This window comes from Rhinatrema bivittatum, chromosome 1 (assembly GCF_901001135.1).
Source record: "Rhinatrema bivittatum chromosome 1, aRhiBiv1.1, whole genome shotgun sequence".
NCBI lineage: Eukaryota > Metazoa > Chordata > Amphibia > Gymnophiona > Rhinatrematidae > Rhinatrema > Rhinatrema bivittatum.
Window position 1 is genome coordinate 615,575,769 of NC_042615.1, and position 27,066 is coordinate 615,602,834.

A 27,066-nucleotide genomic window follows, 5' to 3' on the forward strand; every position below is an offset into this window, starting at 1 on the left:
CCTCCCATCCAATTTACAAAACTACACAGTAAGAAATTTGGGAGCTATCATGGATAACAGGTTAACCTAAAAGCATTCATAAATCAAAACTACTAAGGACTGCTTCTATAAACTCCAAGTCTTAAAAAGAATAAGACCACTCTTCCATTTTCATGACTACAGAACTATTCTACAATCAATAATTTTTGCCAAACTAGATTACTGCAACTCTTTGCTATTAGGCCTTCCATCATCTCACACTAAACCCCTTCAGATGGTCCAAAACACGGCTGCTAGAATATTAACTAAACACACGGAGAAGAGACCACATATCACCAATCCTCAAAGACCTGCATTGGCTGCCAATTCACTACAGAATCATATATAAGTCCATAGCCACTATCTACAAATCTATACATCTACACTCTCAGCTCAACCTTCAAATTCCTTTCAAAAAATTCACATCCAAAAGACCAATCAGAGAGTCCTATAGAGAAACCTTACAAGTACCACACTCTAAATCCATGAAGCACATAACCGCCAGAGACAGGGCTTTCTCCACTGCAGGACCAACACTGTGGAACTCCATCCCACCACATTTGCGACAGGAACCCTGCCTTCCCACATTTAGGAAAAGACTTAAAACGTGGCTATTCTTGAAAGCATTTCCTGAACCAAACTGAACCTAATCCATTATCTTACAATAAATCAGACTTTGCCCTTACAATGGTAATTAATATCCCTACCTCATAAGGGCTATTCATCATTGCTTTAAGCACAATGACTGGCATTGATTTTCTCCAATTAAACCCCTGCTTCTTTTCTACGATCCAAGTTATATTACTCCCCTGTTTTATTGTAACCTGCATTCCTTAGCCTCCTCTTGTTTAATGTTTTATTACTACTATTATTATCATTATTCTATTATTACTAAGATCAATGTTATTTGTTGCCTCTTGTTCCCCTATCCACTTGTTAATTGTAAACCGACATGATGCAATATTTATTGTGAATGCCGGTATAGAAAAACTTAAAATAAATAATAAATAAGTCACTGCTCTGTAATGCTTCATGTGCTTTGCATCTTTATTCTACAAATGTATATGTATTTTCATAACATAGGCAGACACTACTCTCATGAAGAGCTCTCTAAGGAAACTCAGTATGCTCTTATGGGCTTTCTTATAGGACTCAGTGATAAAAGAATGAACATTTATAAAGATGAAGTTATTACATATTGGTAATCCTTCTTAGCAGCAACAGCAACCAGAACAAACTGTTCTGATGTGCTAAGGAATCAGGTCTTTTCCAAATAATACTTCAGTATGCAATCAAGATATAAAGAGTAGTTTCACCTTGAGGACTTTGGTTTTAGGCACAAAGGGCCTGATTTTAAAAAGCATTTACATGCGTACAACTGGGTTTTACTCAAGTAAGTGCACTTGACTCAAGTAAGTGGGGCTTTTGAAAAACTGCTACAATATATGTCATTGAATCATCCATAGGATTTACTTGCGTTAAGTGCACTTTACTCGAGTAAATGGCTTTTAGAATTTGCTATGATAGTATGTTACATTTACGCGCTTAATTCCTTTGAAATGTACCTCCAAAGTGAACAAAACAATTTCCTGGTTAGTGAGAGAATCTCTCAAAAATCTCTAATTTCAGCTTCCGTTCCCTCTGAGTTGTTCTACTCTACCAGTCAGGCGGTCTGCAGTGTGCATCACTGACAGAATGACTGAGTGGTGATCTGCCTGAAATGTCTCCTGTATCATACATTCACTCCTTGTGCCACCTTCCTTAGTCACATAACTACTATCATCACACTGTCTAAGCTACTTGTTCAGTTTCAGATCTTGGAAGCCTGATCGAACCAAAAAAAACCCAGCTTCATCTACAAGACATTACTCTAGAACAGTGTTTCTCAATCCAATCATCAGAGACAACCTGGCAGCCTGGCTTTCAGGATAACCCTAATGGATATATATGAGATATATCTGCATGCACTGCCTTCAATGTAGGCAAATATATCTTATGCATATTCATTAGGGATATCTTGAAAATCAAACCAAGCAGGTGGTCCCTGAGAATCAGGTTGAAAACCACTGCTCTAGAGACTACAGTCCCTGCGTGAATCAGTGCAGGAGGGTGGCTCCACACACAGACTTGCATCTGTTGGTTATTAGAACTGACCTGTTCCAGAATAGGATGGAAGTCTTTGAACTATCTTGCCAACAGAAAATGGTGTGGTCTCTTGCATACCTCTCTTGCTCTCATACAGGCAAGATGGTGCACATTATCAGTAGCTGGCTTAGAGTACATGATATTCTAAGGTCTTCCTGTCCTCCAGTACCCCCCACAAAAGGAAGACAGCCTGGGCATGGATCGATCCCAAGAAAAGGTTTTCCTCCATTCAGCCAACTCCTTGATCTGGTTTTCAACATAAGGATCAACATAACAGGAATCCTCAAAGAGAATCCCAAGTAAAGGGCAAATTTTCAAAGGGCCATGCAGTTAAAAATCTGGACTTACGTGCATAAGTGCCAGGCCCTAAAAATGGGGCGGGGTCTGGGCAGGGAGAGGCGGGGCAGGACAGAGGCCATTAGCCACTGTCCCGGAGAAGCGCACCCTGGCCGGAAGCTACTACTGCTCAGGAGGAGCAGTAAGTAGAAAAATAAAAAATTTCCAGGTGCTAGGTAGGGGTTAGGGGCCGGGGTGGAGAGGGGAGAGGGGAAAGGGAAGGAAGGTTAGGCAGGGGGGTAGGAACATTCCCTCCCAATCTGCTCCTGGGAGCAAACTGGGAGGGAACTGGGGAAGGCCCGATTGTGTTGCCGCGCGTAATTTACTAAAATTCACCCCCTGCGCGCGCCAACGGATTTTATAACATGCGTGCATCGGAGGGGATTTCTCCCTTGCAGCCTAGCTCTTTCAACCATTTGAAATGCTGTGAAGATGGACAGGTAGGAGCAGGGTTCCCACAGAGGCATGGCAGATAGAGTGTCAGAAAAGGAAAAGTTGCTTACCTGTAACAGGTATTTTCTGAGGAAAGCAAGAGCCCTCATAAGGAGGTGACATCTGACGAAGCCTGGTGCAGGAAGTTTAATCAAAAGCTTCTAGAAGCTTTAGGCATGCTTGACTAAGCATATGTAGCACAACCTGTGTCACCATGTTGCTTGGGCTTCCCTCAGTTCTTACATAGCTATTTATACAGAAACCAATTCCAAGAAGTGGCAGGTGGCTTCTGAGAGGACTTACATCCCCTGCTGTGCTGGAAGAACACCAGTTACAGAGAAGGAACTTTTGCTTTCTTCGAGGTCAAGCAGGATGTGAACTCCTCACAATTGGGGAATACCTATTTACAGACATTCCCAAACAAAAAAAGGAAAATAATATCAGCAAAATAGTGCTAACAGGCAACACTATTTTTAGTGGCAATCAGTCATTTTCTTTTTTACTTTTTATAGGGGCAGTCTGAAAAACAATAAAATGGGACTTAAGTGGGTGATGAAGAAACCTCAAATAGAATCTGCAGGACATACTGATCAAATCTGCTATTGTGTCGGGAGTCCCTGTCCAAACAATAATAAGATGTGAAAATGTGGCGAGAACTCTACATTGTAGCCTTGCAAATCTCTTCCACAATGCTTGCTCTCAAGTGGGCCACTGGCATTACAATGGCTCTGATACTATGAGCCTTGACATGCCCTTCCACATTCAGGTCAGCTTGGCCATAACAGAAAGATGCATAAAGCTCTTTTGCAATCCAAGCTGTGCAAAGCTTATTCACCTTTGTGACATGTGGCCTAGGTAAAATGCTGGAATTATGTTTGACTGGTTGAGGTGGAAGTCCAGTACTACCTTAGGCAGAAACTTAACATGCATGAGCAGATCCACCCTATTATCAAAATACTTAGTATAAGGCAGATAAGCCATTAGGGCCTGGAGCTGATTGACTGCATGCTGAAGTGACTGCCACAAAAAATATGACCTTAAGGTCAGAAACTTTAGCTCTTAGGATTCCAGTGGCTCAAGGGAAGCTTTCATCAGCTGGATCAATACCATATTGAGGTCCCATGAACAGAGGACGCAAGCTCTGCATAAACTGAACTAAAGGCTACATAGAGATGGGTTTACCTTCTACATGGTGGTGATAAGCACCAATTACACCAGGGCTTCTCCAACCTGTACTGGGGACCCCACAGCCAGTCGGGTTTTCAGGATATCCACTATGAATATGCATGAGATAAATCTGCATATACTGAGTCTCCATGGTATGCAAATGTATCTCCATGCATATTGATTGTGGATATCCTAAAAACCCAACTGGCTATGGGGTCCTCAGGACAGGTTGGGGAAGCCATGAATTGCATTGAGATGAGCCCTAATGGAGTTAGTCTTCAGGCCAGACTCTGAAAGATGTAGAAGGTATTAAAGCTATTTCTGTATGGAAAACGACAAAGGGTCTAGAGTCTTTCCACCATGCCATAAGATAAACATTTTCCATTTAAAATCATGAATTCCTAGAATCTGTCATAGAACTGCCAGAAGAATACATCCGCAGATAAATTAAGGGAATGCAATGCTATCCTCTCAGCATCCAGACTGAGAGAGCTAGGGACATAGCATTGAGATGAAGCAGCATTCCATGATTCTAAGTAATGTCATTCGGTGAATTCCCCAACCTGACTAGGTTCCTGACTGACATCTCTTGTTGGAGTGGAAACCAAATCTATCTTAGCCGATAGGGAGCTATGAGGATTATGGTTCCCTTGTTCCTTCTGAATTTTAGCAAGATTTTTGCCAACAGAGAGAAAAGCATATAGGGGATCCTATTCCCAAGTTAGTGAGAAGTCATTCAAGACAAGTTTGCCCTGTGTCCCTTTTCTTGAGCAGAAGTTCGGGACCTTTCTGTTCAGAGGAGATAAAAACAGATCTACCATGGGTGTGCCCCACTCCCAGAATATCTGATTTGCTATTTCCCTGTCTAGCGACTATTCCTGTGGTTCTAGGACCAGGTTCGATCTTTCTACCAGGACATTCTCCTTGTCCATCAGATATGTGATCTTTAGGACAATTCTCTGAGAAATGGCCTAGTCCCTGCTTGTTCATGTAAAACATAGCTATTTGATTATATTTATGAATGAGGATAATTTTGTTGTGTATCATATTGTCTTCAATGCTAGGACATTTATCTGATAATGTTTTTCCTGAGCAGACCAGAAGCCTTGGGTGTAATACTCCTCTAGATCCCCAGGTCGAACATGTCTGTGCTTAGGACAATTTGAGCTATAGGAATTTGGAAGGAGATTCCTGTGGCCAGATTTGATCAAATATGTTACTAGGACAGGCAGTCCCTGTGCTGTTGGATGAGGAGGATGCTGTCTCAAAGTTCTTAAGTTGCTTGGGTTCACTGTGATCTTAGGGTCCATTGGGCTCAGCTCATATGAAGACATGCCAGTGGAGTGATATGTACTGTTGATGCCATGAGAACCACTCAAACTCAAATGTCTCAGTGCTGATGCTTGCTAACTCTTTTTTATGTCTTACCCTGCAGACATCAGTATGATAATCCTTTCTTGTGGAAGAAAGGCTTTCGCTTAAGTCATATCTAGCATAGCGCCTATAAATTCCAGTTGATATGACAGGTTCAGATGGGATTTTAAATAATATATGATGAATCCTAACAACTCTAACATGCAGATAGTTTTCTCATTGGTTCTATGGCAGCTCCTTAAGACGTGCTCTTGAGCAGCCAATTGTCCAGGTAGGGAAATACATGCATTCCAATTTGTATAGATGCATAACCAACACTACAAGACATTTTGTGAGAATATGTGGTGCTGACACTAGGCTAAATGGCAGTGTATAATAATGGAGGTGCTATTTCCTTACTACAAATCAGATATTTCCAGGTCACAGGAGGTATCTCAATATGTGAATAAGCATCTTTTTAAATCCAGGGAGCATAGCCAACAACCTTTTTCTAGGAATGGGATTAAAGTGCTTAAAATTCCCCATCTTAAATGTTTCCTTTACCAGGAATTTGTTCAAAACTCTTAGGTCTAGGATGGGATGGATTATCCCTGTTTTCTTTGTAATAGGGAAATAGTTGGAATATAATCCCTGCTCTCTCTCACCTGATGGAATAGGTTTCATCACATTGGCCTCTAAGGGGGAGGCAAGTTCCTAATGTTGAAAAATGTCCAAGACCTTCTCAGGGTGGAGGCATTTGGCATAGTTTCCAATACATTAAATCTGTATCCTTTCCTAACTATGCTAAGACCCCAAGTGTCCAAAGTTATTTTGAAATGATGATTTATCTCAGCCTTTCCCCAACTGGTATGTTCTCTGTCATGGATATTGAGATCATGGCTATATTTTCCTGGATATGGTCAAAATCCATCCCAAGTTTTGGCTGGATGCTGGCTGTGGCTTTTAGCTTTCTGCTGTCTGGGATGAGAATGAGGTTATTGGTGTTAAGGGGCAGAGGATAATGTCTCCTTGGCAGATAGAAAGTGTCTTCAGTGCTCCATTTGTATACCTCCTAGATTGGGGGGAGGGGGTGTATGTTGGAATAGCAATGGGGAGAGAATGAAGAACAGCACAATGGTCTTTCACATGAGCCACCATTTCCTTGACCTTATCTCCAAATAGGTTCTCTCCATTGCAGGGCAAGTCAGTGAGCTTGTTTTGGACATTTTGCCTGAGGTCCACAATCATGCAAGTCTGTGGACACCAATAGCTTCTGCTGAGACACTCAATGCTATCTTGAAAACATTGAATAGACCATGTGTTTCCATACTCAATCCTTTTACCCAGTAGTGACTCCAGGGTGTTACACTGCTCTTGAGAGACATGCTCTGATATCCCCTTCATGACCTTCAGAATGTTTCACATACTGTATATTGGTTTATGAAGAGTTGGTATTTATTTATTATTGGGTTTTATATACCGTCGTTCGGCATCACCATCACAACAGTTGACAGAACAGTGCATCAATCAGTATAAATTCATTAAATTAAGTAAAGTAAAATATTAAATATTAAAAATTGTTAAACGTATTGCACATCAGACTAAAAAACAATAAAATCTTAAAATACAAATACAACTGTTATTTATAATAAGAGCACGTTAAAATTATCATTACTAGAGCAAAAATATCAGTTAAAAGGCGGGATTAAGAGTTAGGATTGCAGAGGCCTCTAGGGCGTATTTAAAAATAGGGAGAGTAGTAAGTCAGGCATCTTGATATGCTATTGAGAAGAGCCAGGTCTTTACGTCCTTTTTGAAAATTTAGAGATTCATTTGTAACCTTAGATCAGAGGGGAGTGCATTCCAAAGTTTGGGGCTAGCGAGTGATATTGCGTGCTCACACACTTGTGAGAGTTGGGCCAATCGCACAGAGGGGATTGTTAATAGGATGTTATGCAGGCATTCAGCATATCCCCCTGGTAAACCTTTCTTCATACAAGGTCAAAAGTATAGGAATCCTTCCCTGGGGGCACCGAAGGCCGGATTCTAAATCACCGGGCCTTGTTGAGAGTAGATTTGACTACAACTGACTGATAAGCAAGTTGCTCCTTCTTTAATCTGGGAACCTTCTGGACACGATGCATTTCATCCACCTTCTTATTCACTGGTGACACAGAGAGAGGGGTTCTCTCATATTCTTAACTGCATCTCCTGAAGTATCTCATGGATGGGCACTTCCACAATTTCCTTGAGGGAATCCATGAACTGGAGAATGTCAAGCATTTTTGCCAGGACTTTCCCACCTCCTTCTCCTCCTGCAAATTAAATGGAATAGAATCTGCCATTCTCTTCACAAAGTCAACAAAGGAAAGGTCCTCTGGCGCAGTGGTTCTCAACCTTTTCCCATCATGACACACCTGACAGGCCACGTTCACATGTATGACACACTGCTCATTACAATTCACAGTGGAAATAAAAAGTAAAGGTCCAGTAATTATTTTTGTTTAAAATGACACAAGGAAAAGATGCGCATTCTGTCTGAACAGAAATTGCATAAATAGTAAACATCCCACACCAAAACAGCACCAATATTATTTGAATCATGTAACCAAAACTCTATTGGCACCTACTAGTTAATTTATAATCCTAACCAGACTTATTTATGTGCCTATCTGTAAACCGTTGTGATGGTATACTACTAAACGACGGTATAGAAAAGTTTTAAAATAAATAAATAAATAAATAAACAATTTCCAGCACTTAACAGTAACCACCTTACCTAAGAAAAGGCAACACTGAAAATATTACACCAGGCCTTAAGACACCAATACATCTCCTATTAGGAAAACGGACCAAGCCAGGCCGCTATAGAGCCCTACACAGAAACTACACGCCAGCAGAAAACCTCACCTGAATCACATGTGCTGACCCTCACCTAACAAAGAATAAAGAGACCAAAATGCATAACTAGAAGCATGCAGACAAAAACTGAATTGGAAACTGCAACAAGCCAGAGTCTCTGTATGCAGTGTAATAAAGGAAAAAAGAAAAATCACCCATCCTTATAAAACAAATCAATAAATATAAAATCAGTAGCAGTAAAATCATACTAACAAAAAGAACAGATTATTTCAAAACACTGATGAGTGGAATATCCAATAATTAAAAACTCATAAAAAATTTCTAGATACCAATAAAATATTTCAAAATAGCAGACACAAAGACCCAGTAATGAAAAATAAGGATAAAAAAATGTTTTTGCTCTGCATACCTGAGAACGTTTGATATCCAGGTCTCCTGAGATTGTTTTGAATTAGCAGGAGGAGGGGTGGTTTGCTTTGGAACTTTCTCCTCTCTTCTCAGTCACATACCAGCGCTCTCTCTCACACTGGCTCTCAATTACACACCTATACACACATGCTTCTCAGTCACTCACATATACACATGCTTTTTCTCTCACTTATATAGGCTCTTAATTACACATTTACACACATGCTGTCTATCTTTTCACGCTTACACACACAGGCTTTCAATCACACACATACATGCTGTCTTTTTCTCTCACACACAGACTCATTCACATGCTTACAAACATGCTTTCTCTCTCTCATTTACCCACAGACTCTCAAACACATACTCACATGCTCCCTCACCTAAACCAGCTCTCAATCACACACAGACACACATGCTCTCTCTCTTACTTATACACACAGGCTCTTAATCATACATACACATGACCTCAATCACACACAAAGGATCTCAATCATACACACTTACTCTTTCACACAAACAAGTTTTCAATCACAAACTTACACATACAGGTTCCCAATCGTAAACTTACATTCATGCTCTCTCTCTCACAGGCAGGCTCTCAATCACAGACATACTCTCTTTCACATATACAGGCTCTCAATCATTCACATACACACTCTCTCACTCACACACATACACACACAGGAGCAGCTGGGTCAGCGAGGGACCGGGAAGTGTGGCGACACACCTGCGTGTTCTTGGCGACACACCAGTTGAGAACCACTGCTCTGGAGGATATCTTCTCCTTTCCTGTGGAGAAGAGGGATCTGAGGGGATATCTGTTGATTCTTCTTGTTCAAAGAAGTCCTCTGATCCATAGATGCATCCTCAAGAATACTCAGAGTTTGAGCCAGAATCATAGATTACCAATGAGACCTGAGATTGTATCCAGTTAGCAGACAAAAGCACATGGGCCGATACAGTAAAAACCGCGGGAGAGCCGGCGCTCCAAGGCGAGTGCCTGCTCTCCCGACGTGCATCAGGCCACTCACCTGGGCGCGCAATTGAGTATTTAATTGAGGGCCCGCGGTAATAAGGAGGCACCAGGGACACTAAGCGCGTCCCTAGCGCCTCCTTATTGACAGAAGCAGCGGCTGTCAGCAGGTTTGACAGCCGACGCTCAATTTTACCAGCGTCGCTTCTCAAACCAGCTGACAGCCATGGGTTTGGAAAACGGACGCTGGCTAAATTGAGCGTCCGTCTTGTGGGCCGCAGGCAGATTAACTTTTTTTTTTTTTTAATTTTTAAATTTTTTTTATTTTTGGGGCCTCCGACTTAATATCGCTATGATATTAAGTCGGAGGGTGTACAGAAAAGCATTTTTTTCTGCTTTTCTGTATACTTTCCCGGTGCCGGCCGAAATTAACTCCTGCCTTTGGGCAGGCATTAATTTCTGAAAGTAAATTGTGTGACTTGGCTGCACATTTTACTTTCTGTATCGCGCGGAAATAATTAATAGGCCCATTAACATGCATTTGCATGTTGCGGGCGCTATTAGTTTCGGGGGGTTAGCCGCACGTTTTCCACGCGCTATTACCCCTTACTGTATAAGGGGTAAAAATAGCGGGACAAAAACGAGCGGCCAAACAGGGGCTAAAGTTGCGCTTGGCCGAGCGCACCATACTAAATTGGCCCGATAGTGAGGGCAGCTCTTGTCTGTTGGGATCTAGATTCTGATGAACGTCTGTGCCCTGGGGAAGCTATCTTTCCAGATGTACTAGAAATTAACATCAGTGCCTGATGTCAGTGCCTCTTCAGGAATCAGTATCAGGGTCCCTCCACCAGATGCTCTTAGAGTTTCCAGTAAAGTTTGGATCTCCATTTGTAAGGTATTTAGTTATGTCAATACTGGTGCACCAATGCCTGACATCTTTGAGTCCAACTCTTCTTGGATCCTTCTATCCAACTCCTCAAAAACTGCCAATGCCAATACTGCTTGGGAAACAGAAGGTGAGGTCACATCTGTCTGGGTTAATTGAGGAAGACTGGTGGCTGGTATCTGGACTCTTGGAGACTGTTCTGATTCCTGAGAGTGACATGAAGATGAGCTGTCCACTCTGAGGGAATGCTTCGGTAGATCTACAGCAACAATGAGAATTTGCCTGCTCCCGACACTGCATACTGATTGAGTCCTTCCCTCATCCCCATCTGGTCCTCACTTCAAGGTCTGTTTTTGGGTAGAAAGGCTTCTCCTTTCATCTCTCAACAACTTCCAACTATGTCACCTAGTCAACTCTCCTACCACCATTCTCTCTCTCCTGCTTCCTCCCCAATCTCCTATCAGATCTTCCTACTCTCAACACCCTCCCACCTCCATTTCTGGCTTCTCCTTCCAGATCATCTCTCCATTTACTGCCTCTCCTCCTCTCAACTCCCCATCCCCTAGTTCCTGCCTCTTCCGTTCCAAGTACACAGTTTCTCCCTCTTATTAGCACTCGCTCTCCCCCATATTCCTCTTTACTGAATAACCCATTATAAGCCCCTATTTCTGGATCTGTTCTCTCCTCAGCACCCATTTCCATCTCTTCCCCTACTCAGGCACTGTTCACCCCACCCCCAATTCTGATTATCCTCCCTACCTAGTGCCTCCCCCCAATTTCTCCCAATCCTCAAGCTCCTTTATTTCTGGCTCCTCTTTCATAACCCCATCTTCTACACTCACTTTCCTGGTAACAGTTGTGCAGGGACAGAATTCACTATCACTTCAGCAGCACCACCACTCCCCTCCTTCTTTCCAACATGAAGCAAATGTAACACAGAGAGGTTATGATGGAGCCACAGTGGACACAATGAGTACAGCATTTTTATTGTGCCTACATTGCTGCTGCTTGTGTTCCATAGTGGATCTCAACTGACTCTCACTTCCTTTACTGGACCCCAAAGCTGTTCAGCTGGCTGAAGAACCTTTCCATTCACCTGACCAGCAACTCCTCCTTCAACAGCTAATTTTCTTCTCCTCTTGCCTTTTGTACCCTAGATTTAGAAACAGTGTACTAGCCTAATACATTTATGTCCAATTTGTTATATTTGCTTCATGAGGTCAATACAAAATAGGACCTTCATTTTCAGTTTCTCTTTTATTTTTCCTAGGAATTTATCTGTGTTTATTACAAGATCAAAAATGTTATTTACCTGGAAAGACTACAAGCTATTTTTCTGCTGTTTCCTGTTTTTGTTCTTGTTGTAATAAACACAGAGGAGAAGATCATAACAAAAAACATAAGACATGCCATACTGGGTCAGACCAAGGGTCCATCAAGCCCAGTATCCTGTTTCCAACAGTGGCCAATCCAAGTCACAAGTACCCAAACATTAACTAGATCCCATGCTACTAATGCTGGCAACAAGCAGTGGCTACTCCCTATTGATTAACAGCAGTTTATAGACTTCTCCACCAGGAATTTATGCAAAACCTTTTTAAACCCAGCCACACTAACTGCCTTAACCATATTCTCTGAAATTAATTCCAGAGCTTACTTGTGTATTAAGTGAAAAATAATTTTCTCCGATTTGTTTTAAATGTGCTATTAGCTAACTTCATGGAGTGCTCATTATATTATCTGAAAAAGTAGATAACTAATTCACATTTACCCATTCAAGTCTTTTCATGATTTTGTAGACTTCTATCATATCCCTCCTTAGCCGTCTCTTCTCCAAGCTGAATAGCTCTAACCTCTCTAGCTTTTCCTCATAGGGGAGACATTCCATGCCCTTTATAATTTTGTTTGCCTTCTCTGTATTTTCTCCAGTTCAATATTATCTTTTTTGAGATGCGACATCCAAAATTGTATACAGTATTCAAGGAGTGGCCTCACCCTGGAGCGATACAGAGGCATTATGATATCCTCTGTTTTATTTGCCATTCCCTTCCTTATAATTCCTAACATTCTATTTATTCTATTTTATGACTGCCACAGCACATTTAATCCAATCTTTACAGTTGATGATTTCAATGAAATATCAACTATGATGACCAAATCTATTTCCTGGGCAGTAACGTATTATGGAACCTAACATCGTATAACTACAGCATGGGTTATTTTTCCCTATATCACCTTGTACTCATCCACATTATATTTCATCTGCCATATGGATGCCCAATTTTCCAGTCTTGCAAGGTCCTCCTGCAATTTATCACAGTCCACTTTTGATTTAACTACTCTGACTAATTTTGTGTCATCTGCAAATTTGATCACCTCACTCATCATAACCCATTTCTAGATGATTTATAAATATATTGAAAAGCACAGGTCCAAGTACAGATCCCGAGGCACTCCACTGTTTAACTTTTTCCACTGTGAAAACAGACCATTTAATCCTTCTGTTTCTTGTTTTTTAACCAGTTTGTTATCCACAAAAGGACACTGGTCCCTATCTCATGACTGTTTAGTTTTCATAGAAGCCTCTCATGAGGGACTTTGTCAAACACCTTCTGAAAATCCAAATACACCACATCTACCGGGTTCACCTTTATTCACCCCCTTGAAAAAAATGTAGCAGATGTGTGGCAAGACTTCCCTTGGGTAAATCCATGCTGTGTCCCATTAAACCATGTCTATTTATATGTTCTATGATTTTATTCTTTATAATAGTTGCCAAGACTTTTCCCGATACTGGTCAAGCTTACCGGTCTACAGTTTCCCAGATTACCTCTGTACCCCTTTTTAAATATTAGGGTTACATTGGCCCCCTTCTAGTCTTCAGGTACTAAGGATGATTTTAATGACAGATTACAAATTATTTGAATTTTTGAGTTCTTTCATAACCCTGGGGTGTATACCATCTGGTCTAAGTGACTTGCAACTCTTGTTTTTCAATCTGGCCTACTACATCTTCTAGGTTCATTGTGATTTGGTTCAGTTCATCTAAATCGTCACCCTTGAAAACTGTGTCCAGAACAAGTATCTCCTCAACATCCTCCTCAGTAAACCCTGAAGCAAAGAATTAATTTAGTCTTTACTCCATGGTCTTATCTTCCTTAAGTGCCCCTTTAACCCTTTGATCATCTAACAGTACAACTGACACCCTCGTAGGCTTCCTGCTTTGGATATATTTGAAAAGGTTTTACTACAAGTTTTTGCATCTATGGCCAACTTCGTTTCAAATTCTCTCTTAGCCTGCTTTTCAATGTTTTACATTTAACTTACCAATGCTTATGCTTTTTCTTATTTTCTTCCAATTTTTGAAGGAAGATCTTTTGCCTAAAACCGACTCTTTCACCTCATCTTTTAACCATAACGGCAATTGTTTGGCTTCCTTCCACCTTTCTTAATGGTAGAATATATCTGGTCTGCACTTCTAAGATGGTATTTTTTAACAATGTCCACACCTGTTGTATACTCTTAACCTTTGTATCTGCACTTTTCAGTTTTTTTTTCTATTTTTCTCATTTTATCAAAGTTTCCCTTTTGAAAGTTTAGTGCTAGAGCAGTGGATTTACTTATTGTCCCCCTTCCAGTCATTAATTCAAATTCGATCATGTTATGATCACTATTGCCAAGTGACACCACCACCGTTACCTCTCTCACCAAATCCTGTGCTCCACTAAGAATTAGATCTAAAATAGCTTCCTCTCTCATCTGTTCTTGAACCTATTGTTCCCTAAAGCTGTCATTTATTCCATCCAGGAACTTACTCACTCTAGCTTGCCCTTGTGTTACATTTACCCAGTCAATATTGGGGTAACTGAAATCTCCCAATATTACTGCTCTACCAATTTGGTTAGCCTCCCTAATTTCTCTTAGCATTTCATTGTCTGTTTTACCATTTTGGCTGGGTGGACAATAGGAGTATACTATCGCTATACTCTTCCCCAACACACATGGGATTTCTACCCATAAAGATTCTAGTGTGCATTTAATCTCTTGCAGGATCTTTATTCTGTTGGATTCTAGGTCATCCCAGACATAAAGCACCCCCCCCCCCCCCACTACCAAGTTGCTTCTCCCTATCACTGTGATATAATTTGTATCCTGGTTAAGCAGTAGCCAAAGCCTATCTGATAAGTAACTTATCCAGTTATACCTTATCTAGCTAAGTTACAAAGGATATTCAGTGGCATGGCTATGCCACTGAATATCCATGTATAAGTCACTACTCAGCTGGATAAGTTATATATGGCCAAGTTTACACCTACTTTTGAGCAGTCTAATTTAGATAAGTTATCTGGCTAAGGCTGAATATCACTATCTAGCTGGATAACTTATCTGGCTAACTAGCTCCGTGCCGATCTACCCATTGACCACCCACATATTAGCCAGCTAACTTGATAGCAAATGCTGAATATAACCAGATATTCAGTGGCAGCTACACAGCCAGATAGATTCTACTTACCTGGCTATCTTCCATTTGAATATCTATCTCAGATAAATTCCCAGGAAAAATAAAATCAAAACTGAAATCAAAAGGTCCAAAAAGATGAGCAATTACAATGCTTTTTGAATGTACAAGTAAATTGTTGACTGGACTATAACAGCAGTGTTTATTTTATATTGGTTTACTGAAAAGATGGGCTGAGGAAAGATACACCTACTTACTTGGATGTGTTTGGGTGTCATTTCTAGTTGTCATATTTGCATGCCTGAAAATGTGAGGATTTGGTAGAGAAGTGAAAAGGCCAGAAAAGCAACAAACAATTGAATATATAGTTAGAAGGAACTTTTGTTTGTCACTGTATCTTTATTGAGTCTTTCTCCATTTGTTGCAAAGTATCTCATTTTAAGCTCAAAGGTTATACAGTCCTGGGTACTTCAGAAGTTTCTTTTCAGAATATAGATTATAAGGCCATTGATGGGATTGTTTGAGATGTAAACAGAAATGTATCATCCTGTAAAATTCACACTGTTTTACTGGAGCCAATTTTCTAAATATTATTTTGCCATAGGCAGAGAATAGAAAATGACTCTTACATTCCTTTCTGAGATACATTATTTGCAGAAGAAAGAATATGTTGGGTTTCAGCCAAAGTATTCCTGGAAAAATTATGAAAAGTATCTAAAGGTAATCTATATTTCTGCTGCCCCTTCCCCTCTCCCTCCAAAAAAAACTAGTTTTGTTATTTGTTAAGAATAGGTTAACAAATTTTTTAAAAAATTCAAACTCCTAGCAATAGCAGAAGCAGATATGTTGAGCCTGGATTGCGGTAGGACACTGCCACGATCCGGGCCATATCGAAAAGCCAATTTAAGATATGGGGTGGGGTGGAAGGGATAAGGTTCTGGTCAGGGAGGCCATGGATGTTGCGCGCCCCATCCGCGCCCGGCCCGCGCACAGGCCTGCTCACCTCACTAGCTCCTCTGCAGGACACAGGTCGGTCTCCCCAGCGGCCATGACAGCGGTCGCTGTGCCTTCCACTGTGCACCAGGGCGCATGCCGGAGTTCGGCGTCTCCAGTGGCGTTGACCACGCCTCTACGCGTGGACCGCCCGGCCTCTTGTAGGGCCAGGGGCGGGTCCTAGCTCCGTGGCATGCCCTGATTGATGGAACAACATAAGGAAGTCCCTGCCTGCACTTCCTTGCCTTGGCAATCGGGTTGGCACTGTATTGTTTGCCTCCGCGTTCATAGCCTTGTTCCAGTATCCTACTGTTCCAGCCTTGTTCCAGTGTCCTTCTGTTCCTGCCTCTGTCTGCCCATCTTCCCAGGTAGTACCCTCGGACTGTCTCTCTGGTACTGTCCTCAGCCTGTTCCTTGACCATCCTGACCGCTGCCTGCCTTGTGACCTTGTCTGACCTCCGCTTCATTGACTACTCCTCGGACTGATCCTCGGATTCTGACCTCGGCTGCCATTAACCACGTCTCCTGATTCTGGCTCTGTCCCTTGCCTTGTCATTGCCTACACTGTTTCGGCCTTCCTTGCCTCTCCAGGCCAACAGTGTGAAGTCCGACCACGCTCCCTTGCTGATCGTGGGCATGCCTCTCTACTACCTCTCCGGGAGACCCTGTGAAGCCCACCTAAGTCCAAGCAGCCCGGGTCCCTACGGGCTCCACCCGGGGGGGACCTCAGGCTTACAGTGGTGAAGCTCATCCTAGCCTCTGCCTCCTCCTATGCTCCATCCCCTAGGGGCAGGTGCTTCCTGGTCCCTACCAGGGAGTCGTTCTCCACTGCTCCAGGACAAGGGTCCACCTCCAAGCGAAAATCTGGAGAAACAATTTTAAAAAGAAGCCGGGAACTGAACCCCAGCCCTAACTAACTTCTTTACATAGTACAAATTTGCTTTTGCTCTTTTCTGGGTTTAATTATTAGTCTTCTTGTACTATAGTGGTCCCAGCAAAAAAGAAAAATGTGTACTTTAATCAAAAGCTATTCATATGCTATAACACAAACCGCCCAATTCATCTCTGAAGTCTTCCATCTAGTTTTCCTCCCAATTTCAAGGCAATCTTAAGGAATACATTTATAACTTCATTATGGTTTCAAGAAACTGTTATCTTCAAAATGGCATTCTATATGAAGTGCTCATAAAACATTTTGGGGTAGATTTTAAAAGAAGCGCGATCAGCCTACTTTTGCTTGCGCATCAGACTCAAGCAAAAGTACGCTGGATTTTAGTAGATACGCGCGGAGCCGCGCATATCCACTAAAATCCTGGATCGGCGCGCGCAAGGCTATCGATTTTGTATAGCCTGCGCGCGCCGAGCCGCGCTGCCTCCCCCCGTTCCCTCCAAGGCCGCTCCGAAATCGGAGCGGCCTCGGAGGGAACTTTCCTTTGCCCTCCCCTCACCTTACCCTCCCTTCCCCTACCTAACCCACCCACCCGGCCCTGTCTACACCCCCCCCTTACCTTTGTCGGGGGATTTACGCCTCCCGGAGGGAGACGTAAATCCCCGCGCGCCAGCGGGCCTGCTGCGCGCCGGGCCGCGACCTGGGGGCGGGTACGGAGGGCGCGGCCACGCCCCCGGGCCGTAGCCACGCCCCCGTACCCGCCCCCAAAACGCTGCCGACACGCCCCCGGAACGCCGCGACGACCGGGCCCGCCCCCCTCCGAGAACCCCGGGACTTACGCGAGTCCCGGGGCTCTGTGCGCGCCGGGAGGCCTATGTAAAATAGGCTTCCCGGCGCGCAGGGCCCTGCTCGCGTAAATCCGCCCGGTTTTGGGCGGATTTACGCGAGCAGGGCTCTGAAAATCCGCCCCAGAATGTTTAAGTTCCTGTGGAATTTCTGAATCGAATGCAAACTACCAGAGGATAACTGTACATGTTTGTAGAAGAGAATAACTATACTGTATGTGCTACACCCAGAAACCTACCAAAGAAATATAGCAAGATCTGGGCAAGACTATGACCTTCCTTCTATTCAGCAACAATTACATAATGTTTTAAAGTCAATAGAAGGGCAGCACTATGGAAGTAGCTGCCAAAACTTCTCATTTGTATAGCAAATGTCATCACTACCTCTAACCCCTCCCACTTAAAACCCCATCTAGTTATGCAATTAAGTATCACACAAGCTATTCAAGCCAAGTGTAAATTACAGAAAATAAATTCTGCCAAAACTGTGTTTTTCAAATAAGCTCCCACATTCCCAGTGCAGTTTTTTTAACCACATGCTGTGTTACTGGAAGAGAAACTTGAGGATATCAATCTCACGCTCTCTCCCCCATGGTAAATCTTTTGCTTATTGTCAGTTAAGTAATCACTAGTCTTAAGCATGATAAAACTTGCTTCTTTGCAAGAAAGCAATAGAAAGAAAACTTGTAGGACACTAAGAGATCTGAGTTTTACTTCATGAGTCAACTCAAATCACTTGGAAGGCCAGCGAGCCACATTTACCTTGACACTACAAAATGTCAAATCTGACCAAAATGTTCACATCAAGAATGTAAACTTGTTAAGTAATAACAACAATAAGAAACAGCTTAGATTTTCTTGTTTAAAAAAAATAAATATGATAAGTGCATAAAACATTACTATCTATATATACACACATATACATACACACACAGACTGAAGTGTATGGAAAGTGGCCATCCACATTATTATGTAGTTCTTCTAAGAGGTAATGCATTTGAACATTTATTGAATGTCAACAAAGAATAGTCATTATTTAGGGAGAATTGCCTAACATTTGCCTCACCATTACTGCAATCTTCTTGATTCCTAATAGCAGAATGTTGATAAAGGAAAATATTATGGACCTATTAGTTGTCTATTACCTGGAACTGCTCCTTGAAATTAGAAACACAACCAAACATGAAGGAATGTTTCCATTTATTTATCTGTCTCAATATTTGATTTCTATTAATGTCCCGGTGGATGATAATGAGACAATGAAAACTATTATTATGATTTGTACAGCGCATACCAGATGTATGTAGCATTGTACACACACACACACACACACACACACTTAATGGACAGACCCTACTCTCTGGATCTTACAGTCTATAAAACAATGTTCACAATTGCATACCATCATAGAAGACCAACTGAAAATAATGCCTCCTTATGCATAGATTCCTCAAGTCATAAAATGTAAAATGCATCCATGGCTCATATTTCAAAAGTTCTTTATTTTTAATTAACTGAATCTGAAGAAATAAAGAAAAATTCAGAGACAGAGGAGGTGAAGTATGGAAATGCCTTCTTCACAGCTACTGGTTTTGTAGTGGCAATAAAGTTTACTCGGGCATAACTCTGTAGAGAAAAATAACATGAAGCAGACTTAAAAATGCAGACAAATAGGCTTACAATAAAATGCAGCATTCAATCAACTGAAAAATGAAAGTCACACCTTAAATTAAATAAATTAAATTGCATATAGATTAAAATCTGGCAAAAGCACCACAAATGAGCAATGTACAGCAACATTAGATTCTAATAATTATTACCAGAAAAAAAAACTAACAGAAAAAGGGGGAAAAAAAGAAAAAAACTTGTGACCCATATCCAGGTACAAACAATTGGATGACTAAACTCCATCAATCTCCATTTGATATTTTTATCTGAAGCAATGAATTATACTATTTATCACCTTCTGGACCAAACCTCTATGTTTCCAGTCCATTTAATAAGAAGGGAAAGTGAATCAGATATTGTGACAGATCTGCTGAGACAAGTTCTGGGGATGCATTGATGAATTCACAGACACAAGAACCAAGTAGTTGCCATCTGCAAATCAGGGCAAGATGCACATTAAAAAGGGGCAAAACCAACAAGTGCTTTTTACTCAGAATCATACATGGTTTATCATAATTATTAATGTTGTTTCTATTTAGAAATGCAAACCAATCTACTTATTTTGTAACAGTACCGTATATTTCTTCTGCAGTGGGAAATCAGACTGCACCAAACAGAAAAGGAACTAAAGGTTTGCACAACATGGGCACTGTTAAGTCACATACAATTCGATTTTTAACATGCAGATGAAAGTATACTTGGAGAGTGAAATTACTTACCTACGAGAGGACTTTTCTGTTGACAGGAGTGCAACAAGCCTGACATTTGGTGAATACCCGCAGAGAAGAGGCCAGGCAGTAAATGCTGTGTTCCTATCAGAAATCTGAGATATTTCCTATGATTCGGATATATCCTTTATAATCCTGATAGGATGCCTAGGGGTTCAGAGAAGATAGCCAGTATCCTAGATGTCACCCATGCTTTATGGCTAATTCATCCTTGTTGACTACAGAGATTCCTATTTACAGGTAAGCAAACTTGCTCTCTCCATCAACAAGCAGGCATGAATTTAGCCATAATGAATGAGGAGTCCCAGGCTGAGGGTTGCATTGTGGCGTAAAAACAACCCAGCTCCACCAAGTGGAGAGTGGACTATTACATGAATAGGGTGCACAGAACTGCATGTTTAGACAGTAGTTGCATCTCTCACCCTCCTCTGAAGTGATAGATTTCAGTCTTCAAATCCAACCCCCTCCCATTCTGCTCAACTGTAGCTGGAAGTGGCAGCTCTCCTTCAGCAGAAGGCGATCAAATTTGTTCCTTCACAAGAATGTGGGCAGGGATTCTGTTCCCAGTATTTTCTAATCCCCTAAGAAGTCAGGGGGATTAATGCCTAACCTGGACTTGCAGCAGCTGAACAAATTGCTGGTTTGAGAGAGGTTCAAGATGAACTCCCTCCAAACGATTTTTCCCTTTATTCAACTGAGGGATTAGACGTATGCTTCATCCTTCTCCTTGCATGAAAATATTTCAGCACATTTTGCTTCTTATGAATTAAGTCAAAAATCCCAATCTGACTGACTGGGTAGTAATAAAGGAATTTCAAGCTCTTCTGCTCATGTTGCCAATGCCTTAAGATCTTGAGTGAGAGGATCCTTGGAAGCACATTCTAAGAGAAAAAGGATACTTCCTTGGAAATCTTCTCTAGAACTTTCAAAGTATGGAAAGTAGATGCGAGGTTTAAGCAGACCCACCTATAGAGTTGTCTTGTAATCCTTAACTTGAGCCACAGTTCCCTTTTGTTACAGTTCTGCCTGCTGTGCAGCTTCCCCATCCACCAGGGGTCTGCAGCAAACCTCACGCACAGCTGTGCATGTTACCTCCTCGCTGATCACATGACACCTCAATTCCTACTTAACCAAGCCTGTCCATTCCCTCAGTACCTCTTCATTGAGTCACTTCAGCACTTGACCTGGCCACCTATATCTTGCTATTCTACCTTACCTAGTGGTCTACCTTGACCTTCTACCTTTCCTTGTGCCCTACCCTGGCCTCCTGTCTTGCCCTGTGGCATTCCAGGCCTGCCTGCTTTGCTTTGAGCCCTTTCAAGCCTCCTGGCCTTGCTCTGCAGCTTTTCAGGCTTACTTACCATGTTTGGTGCCCTTTTGGGCTTTTCTGCCCTACCTTGCAGCCTTTGAGACCCCTAGTTGCGCTTAGCCTGTTTCCTGTTGAGTCCTGTCCTTGTCTAGTCTTGTCCTTGTCTTGCCTTGCCCAGTCCAGTCCTTTGTATGCTTTCCCAGGTCTTGCCCTTGCATCTGGTGCAGGCCTTGCCCTCAACTCCAGCCTTGTCTACAGCCCTGCTGGTATTACGTTCCAGCTCCCAGTCTGTACTATGTTCCATCCCTGCTTATATCCAGCTCCTGCCTGCCCCTCAGTACCAGTCCAGCCTCCAGCCCTGCCTGCCATTAATATCAGCCTTCCCTCCAGGCCTGTCTGTATTCAGGTCCCAGCCATGATTTTTTCAAGAAGACAAGTCCTATCACCCCCAGAACCCAAGAGCACAATCTGCGGGGGAGGGAGCTGGTTAGGCAGACGACCACCTACAGTCTTGCCCTGCAACCCTGTGCAACTCCAGAGGGAGTGCTCCTTGACTCCAGTTCACCATCCCATGACACTTATCTTCTCTCCAAAGAGATTATCATCCAAGCATGACATATCAGCAAGCTTTTCCTAAAAGTCTTTCCTGAACCCCCGTTCCAAAACCTATTTCCATAAAAGGTCTATCATGGCATGGAGTCATTGATACAGCCACCTTAGGATTCTTAGAACTACTGAAAGCAGCTCAACATGCTTTGATGAGGAAGGTGGGTCCAGTCAAAATAAGGAGTGAATTGAACATGGTGCCTCATCCACCTTCTTGTTAGCAAGAAGTATTAAGTGTGGATGCTTCCACATTTTTTTCTGGATATCCTGGTAGAAAGAAATAGACTGACACTGCCAGCAACTCCTCTGGTGCTTTCCTGTGGTGAAGATGCTCCTGGTGACATATGAATTCAAGGATATGTCCCCAATTTCCTGCACCATTGCATATTTTTGGTTCCTGTGGAGTAGGAGGAGGGCTATAGGTAAACATAGTAGTGGTGGCATAGAAGGAGAAGGTATGACAGAGAAGTGCAAGAAGATGCTCTATTGTGCCTGAGGTTCTAGAGGTCAAAATCTGAGAAGATTTACCTCCACAAGGAGATCCGGCTACTCTTCTCCTGCAAATTCAACAAAATGGCCTCAGATATCACAAAATCCCAAATACTCCTATCAAGGCTAACTTTTGCCTAGCTGTAGCCACTCTGAAGGATCTGTAGAAAAATGTATTTAAAGACTTTCAAAAAAAATGTCAGATACTTCCAAAATAAATGGTATGGTCTTCCTCTTTCTTTGTATAAAATTAGGAAAGGAAATGTTCTCCAATGGGGAACAATTTCCTGTTAGATGTGAAGAGGGCACTGCTCTTGTCTCATGAATCAAAGCAAGACTCCATACATTCTGACTCCTTAATGTGTTGAGATGGTATCTGAACATGAACTACAGCTACAGATGGCTCAGGTTAAATGGTAAACCTGCCTGGAATTAAAGTGGCAATATCTTTGGTGCAACAACTCCTGCCAGACAAAAGTCAAAGTTAGCACAGACAAACAAGACAGAACCAGTGTCTATTAGAGATGTGAATCGGAACTGAAATCGGAACCGATTCTGGTTCCGATTCACATCTATAGAGATGTGAATCAGAACTGAAATCCGAACCGATTCTGGTTCCAATTCACATCTCTAGTGTCTATGTTGATGTGGTGGTGCCACACGATGTTCCTAAGACATACAACTTAGCATCCCTCAGATGTTGATTGAATGCCTCACAGATTAACTGATCTATCTCCATTCACAAGCAAACACTGGGGTAGGTCTCTTAGGCAAGTGAGCATCTATGACGGATGTCTGAAAGAACTGCTTGAAGTCTGATGATTGGTACAACTTGGCCTCAAAAATGAAAGGCTTGATGGTCTACACATGGTCACTTCACAGCATGGGGCACCTCACCATGCCTATGCCCTCAGAATTGTGAATTGACAAGGAGTGTTAATATACCAAAGCTTGCACATAAGGATCTTCTGCTTTACCTCACAAGTTGAGTCCTTTGAGTCTTCGTAAGGACTAGTGGAGGAAGCAGGATTTGACCCTGCTCTGGTGCCTATCTATGATCTACAGCATTGTTGTGACTGAGGATTGCTTTGATGAGGCCTACCTGGCATTGTGCCTTAGGCTGGCTTGCGGGGCCGTCCCCTTAGAATTTAAGGATAGCTTCTAACTAGGCTTTCTTGCACTGGACAGGTAAGCCTGGAGCATCTCCTGCTAGATCCCAATCACTCTTGGTGACGTCTTGGAGCAAAAGCCACATGAAAGACTGACATTTTGGCTTTAACTCCAGGATTTGTAGCAATCAGCACAATGATCCAATATAGACATGACCTGCAAGCACTTTAGGCATCTCTTGAAGTTGCTGAATTGCTTCTTGGCCACAATGAACAAAACTGCTGAAAGAGTGTTCAAATAAATTTTATTTGAAAGAAAAGATGTCAAGAGGAATCTTTGCAGCCAAAGCTGCTAGTGAGAACGCAGGTCAGCAAAGTGGAGGCTGCTGCTCATGCAATAGGTTGCACAAAAATTATGAAAAATAAAGAAAACTCAGAAAGTGCCAAAAACCTGACCAAAGCAACTAAGGGTAAAAACAAGAAAAACAGACCACATATATGCTTGAGAGAGCAGAGGAGCAAAAATGGCTGCAGGCATAATGTCTTCCAACAACAAAATAAAAAAATGGAGCTGGGGGTCCAGTGGTGTGTGACAAACCATCGCACATGCCTGGGAAGCTTTCCGAAAAAGCTCTCAAAGGATCATCCATGCCAGCATAAGACAGAGTCACATAACACATCCATATGGCACCAGCTCGCCATCAGAGAATAAAGTATTTAACCATGTTGCATGTGCACTTTTCTGCCATATATGTTGCAGAACACTTTTTTTTTAATTTTAAAGATTTTCTACAATATTTTCAAGATGACATTTGAATGGAAAACAGAAAAAACAGATAAACATATTTCAAATACTTTAGAACAGGAAAACTCAATAATAATAGAAATTAAAGCTCTTTCTATTTGAAATTTGGCAATTACAGTTAGAAATCCTTTCTTCAATCTAAGTCCTCAAATGGAGAGATCTAATTTTTCAACCCTAGGAAAATTCTTTGTAGGCAATAGGCACAGGGGACATACTATTTTTTTTCAACGGTTTTTCAGAAACAGGCTATTCATTCCCTTCTAAGGCAATTGGGGAGACTAATGCCTTATTTTGCCCAGGTATATTCTTATCAGCAAGAAATGCTGCTAATTGATTAGGCATAAAGAAAATATAGGATATATTATTATACTTAAGGATACACTTGGCAGGGGTATTTTAAGATAAAAAAAAATGCCCCTATTTCCAAGGCTCTAGGCCTTAACAACAAAAATTGCCTCCTTTTCTTTTGGGTAATTGCAGAACACTTATTTGGTTGCGGGGACACTGTGTGAAGTTACAGGTGTGCAAAAGTGTTATGCGCCTGATTAACTGGCAACAGTGCCGTGATGAAACCATAGGTTTCTTTTACCTTCTTTAACAGAAGCCCACAACTATGCCCTCTAGTCAGGGAAAATTTTAAAACTCCTATTGCATAGAAGTATCAGTCATTCTAGGTTTTACTGATGTTAATTAGGCCCACCTGGGTTTCTTACTTGTGCTGGTACAGATAACTGCTTTTTACGTTCCTGGCCACATATGAATAAGTAATTGCACAGTATATGCTAAAATGGCTTGTGTCTACTTTTTAAGGAGATATTATTAAGCTCATGTTAAAAGCAAAATAAAAACATGTTTTGCCACAACTTGAGTGCCATGGTTAATAGAATCACAATTTGCAGTTCTGACTTGTGTTCCTATAACATGCAGATGATGAAAAGAGCTGAAGCAAGCCTCTGAGAATTTGCTTACGTACTGGCTGTACTGTCCCTTTGGCAGGCATCAGCTATTCATGTTGGCTTAACTTTATTTCAATATTGCCATAAAGGAAATACCAAAAAGAAAAATACTAGTGAAATATCCCATAAATACTACGAAAATCAGTGAACAAAGCAGTCATTACAGTGTTACATAACATAGTAAGGCTTCCATCTCCGTCACCGTCTCCTCTCTCACTCACAACATACCACCACCCTATTAAAATTTATATTCATTAGTTTAGCAGAAAGAGCCTCACCTGTAAAAGTTGCTATGGTCCCTAAAAGTTCTTTTATTGCCTCTGTCTGGAAGCAAAATGTGGGACAGAATGCTTTTGAGAAGTGAGTGAATGGATGACAATCAGCTACGAAACCTTGATGACAGTGTTTCAAACTTAAGAATTTAAGAAGTTGCCATACTGGGCCAGACTGTCCAGCAACCTGTTTCCAGCAGTGGCCAATCCAGGATACAAATATCTGGCAAGTTCCGAAACACTAAATATATCCCATGCTACTAATGCCGGTAATAAGCAGTGGTAATTAGTAGTGTCATAATCCAACCATTTTTTCTATTTATATGATAATTAAAAATGTTTATATTATTTTCACAAAGGATATATTGTAGGAAAAACAAATTTAAATGACTAATATTAAAGGGGTAATTGCAGTACTCTGTGCAGAGAAGTGGGCACTATCCTTAGTACTACATACCGCCTTTTGGCCTAACTTCAGTTCTGTGGATAGTCAAACTTTTTTTTATATTGTAGCAGCATTTTTACACAAACTGTGAATGTATGCGATTGCTTGTTTGGATGATTGGTGGGTCTAGGACACATCTCAGGCAGAGGCAAATTAATTCATGTGCAACACCATCCAGGTTCTTGAGCTAAAAGGATTTGTCATCAACCATCCCAAGTCCAAAATGAGCCCAAAAGTAAATGATGGCAGAAAAAGGCTATCCATCTCATCCAGTCATTCTGTCCAGACTGCTACTCTCAGATGCCAGCCACAAGATTTCTCCTCATCCAGGATAGCCTTTATAGTACAGGGCTGATCCCATGCTCTGTGCGGCAAAATGGGCAACCTGGAACTCAGATGCCCTGTATTTAAGGAGCAGCAAGGCTTGAATGACAATCCCAGGACTCAGAGTAGGAAGCCAGACTATTGAGCCACAGAGTCACAAGAGAGTCAAGAGCTCCAACAGTTAACTGACTTGTCTCTCTAGAGGTGAAGGCACACTAGTGAGAAGCTCAGACTGGGCCCTGAAAGGGAGAGGTTCCCACTGGCTACAGCATTTAAGGTCAGCACCAGCAGAGGCCCTTTGCTGGCACAGCAGTAATGTAGGCGTTGCTTCCTGAGGCTCTGCCTACTGGATCCTTTACCTGCTACTTGTAGCTCTCGCCATATGTATCTCAGAACCTCATTCCCATTTGATTCAAACTTCCTGGTTCCTGAACCTGTTTCGTCAGCATCTTGCCCTGTGTTTCCTGAAACTTGGTTCTTGATAGCCTTGCCTTCCCAGTCATCTTTGCCTTAAAATGTCAGATTTCTTCCAAGAGCTCATACTAAAAAATTATCTTGTGCAATGCACCAGGTGCACTATCATGAA

General features: G+C 41.8%; 1 protein-coding gene across 8 annotated transcripts in view; it reads right to left on the bottom strand.

Moving 5' to 3' along the window:
* Positions 1–27,066, bottom strand: part of COMMD10 (COMM domain containing 10) — a 505,110-nt gene that overhangs the window by 295,743 nt on the left and 182,301 nt on the right. The window contains exon 6 of one of the 8 annotated variants that reach the window (XM_029571157.1): positions 19,258–19,395. The exons of the other annotated variants lie outside the window; for them this stretch is intronic. Coding sequence (XP_029427017.1) covers positions 19,276–19,395 — 120 coding nt within the window. The 3' untranslated portion in view covers positions 19,258–19,275. Of the gene's footprint in view, positions 1–19,257; positions 19,396–27,066 lie in introns of those variants that run through there. 8 annotated transcript variants of the gene reach the window in all.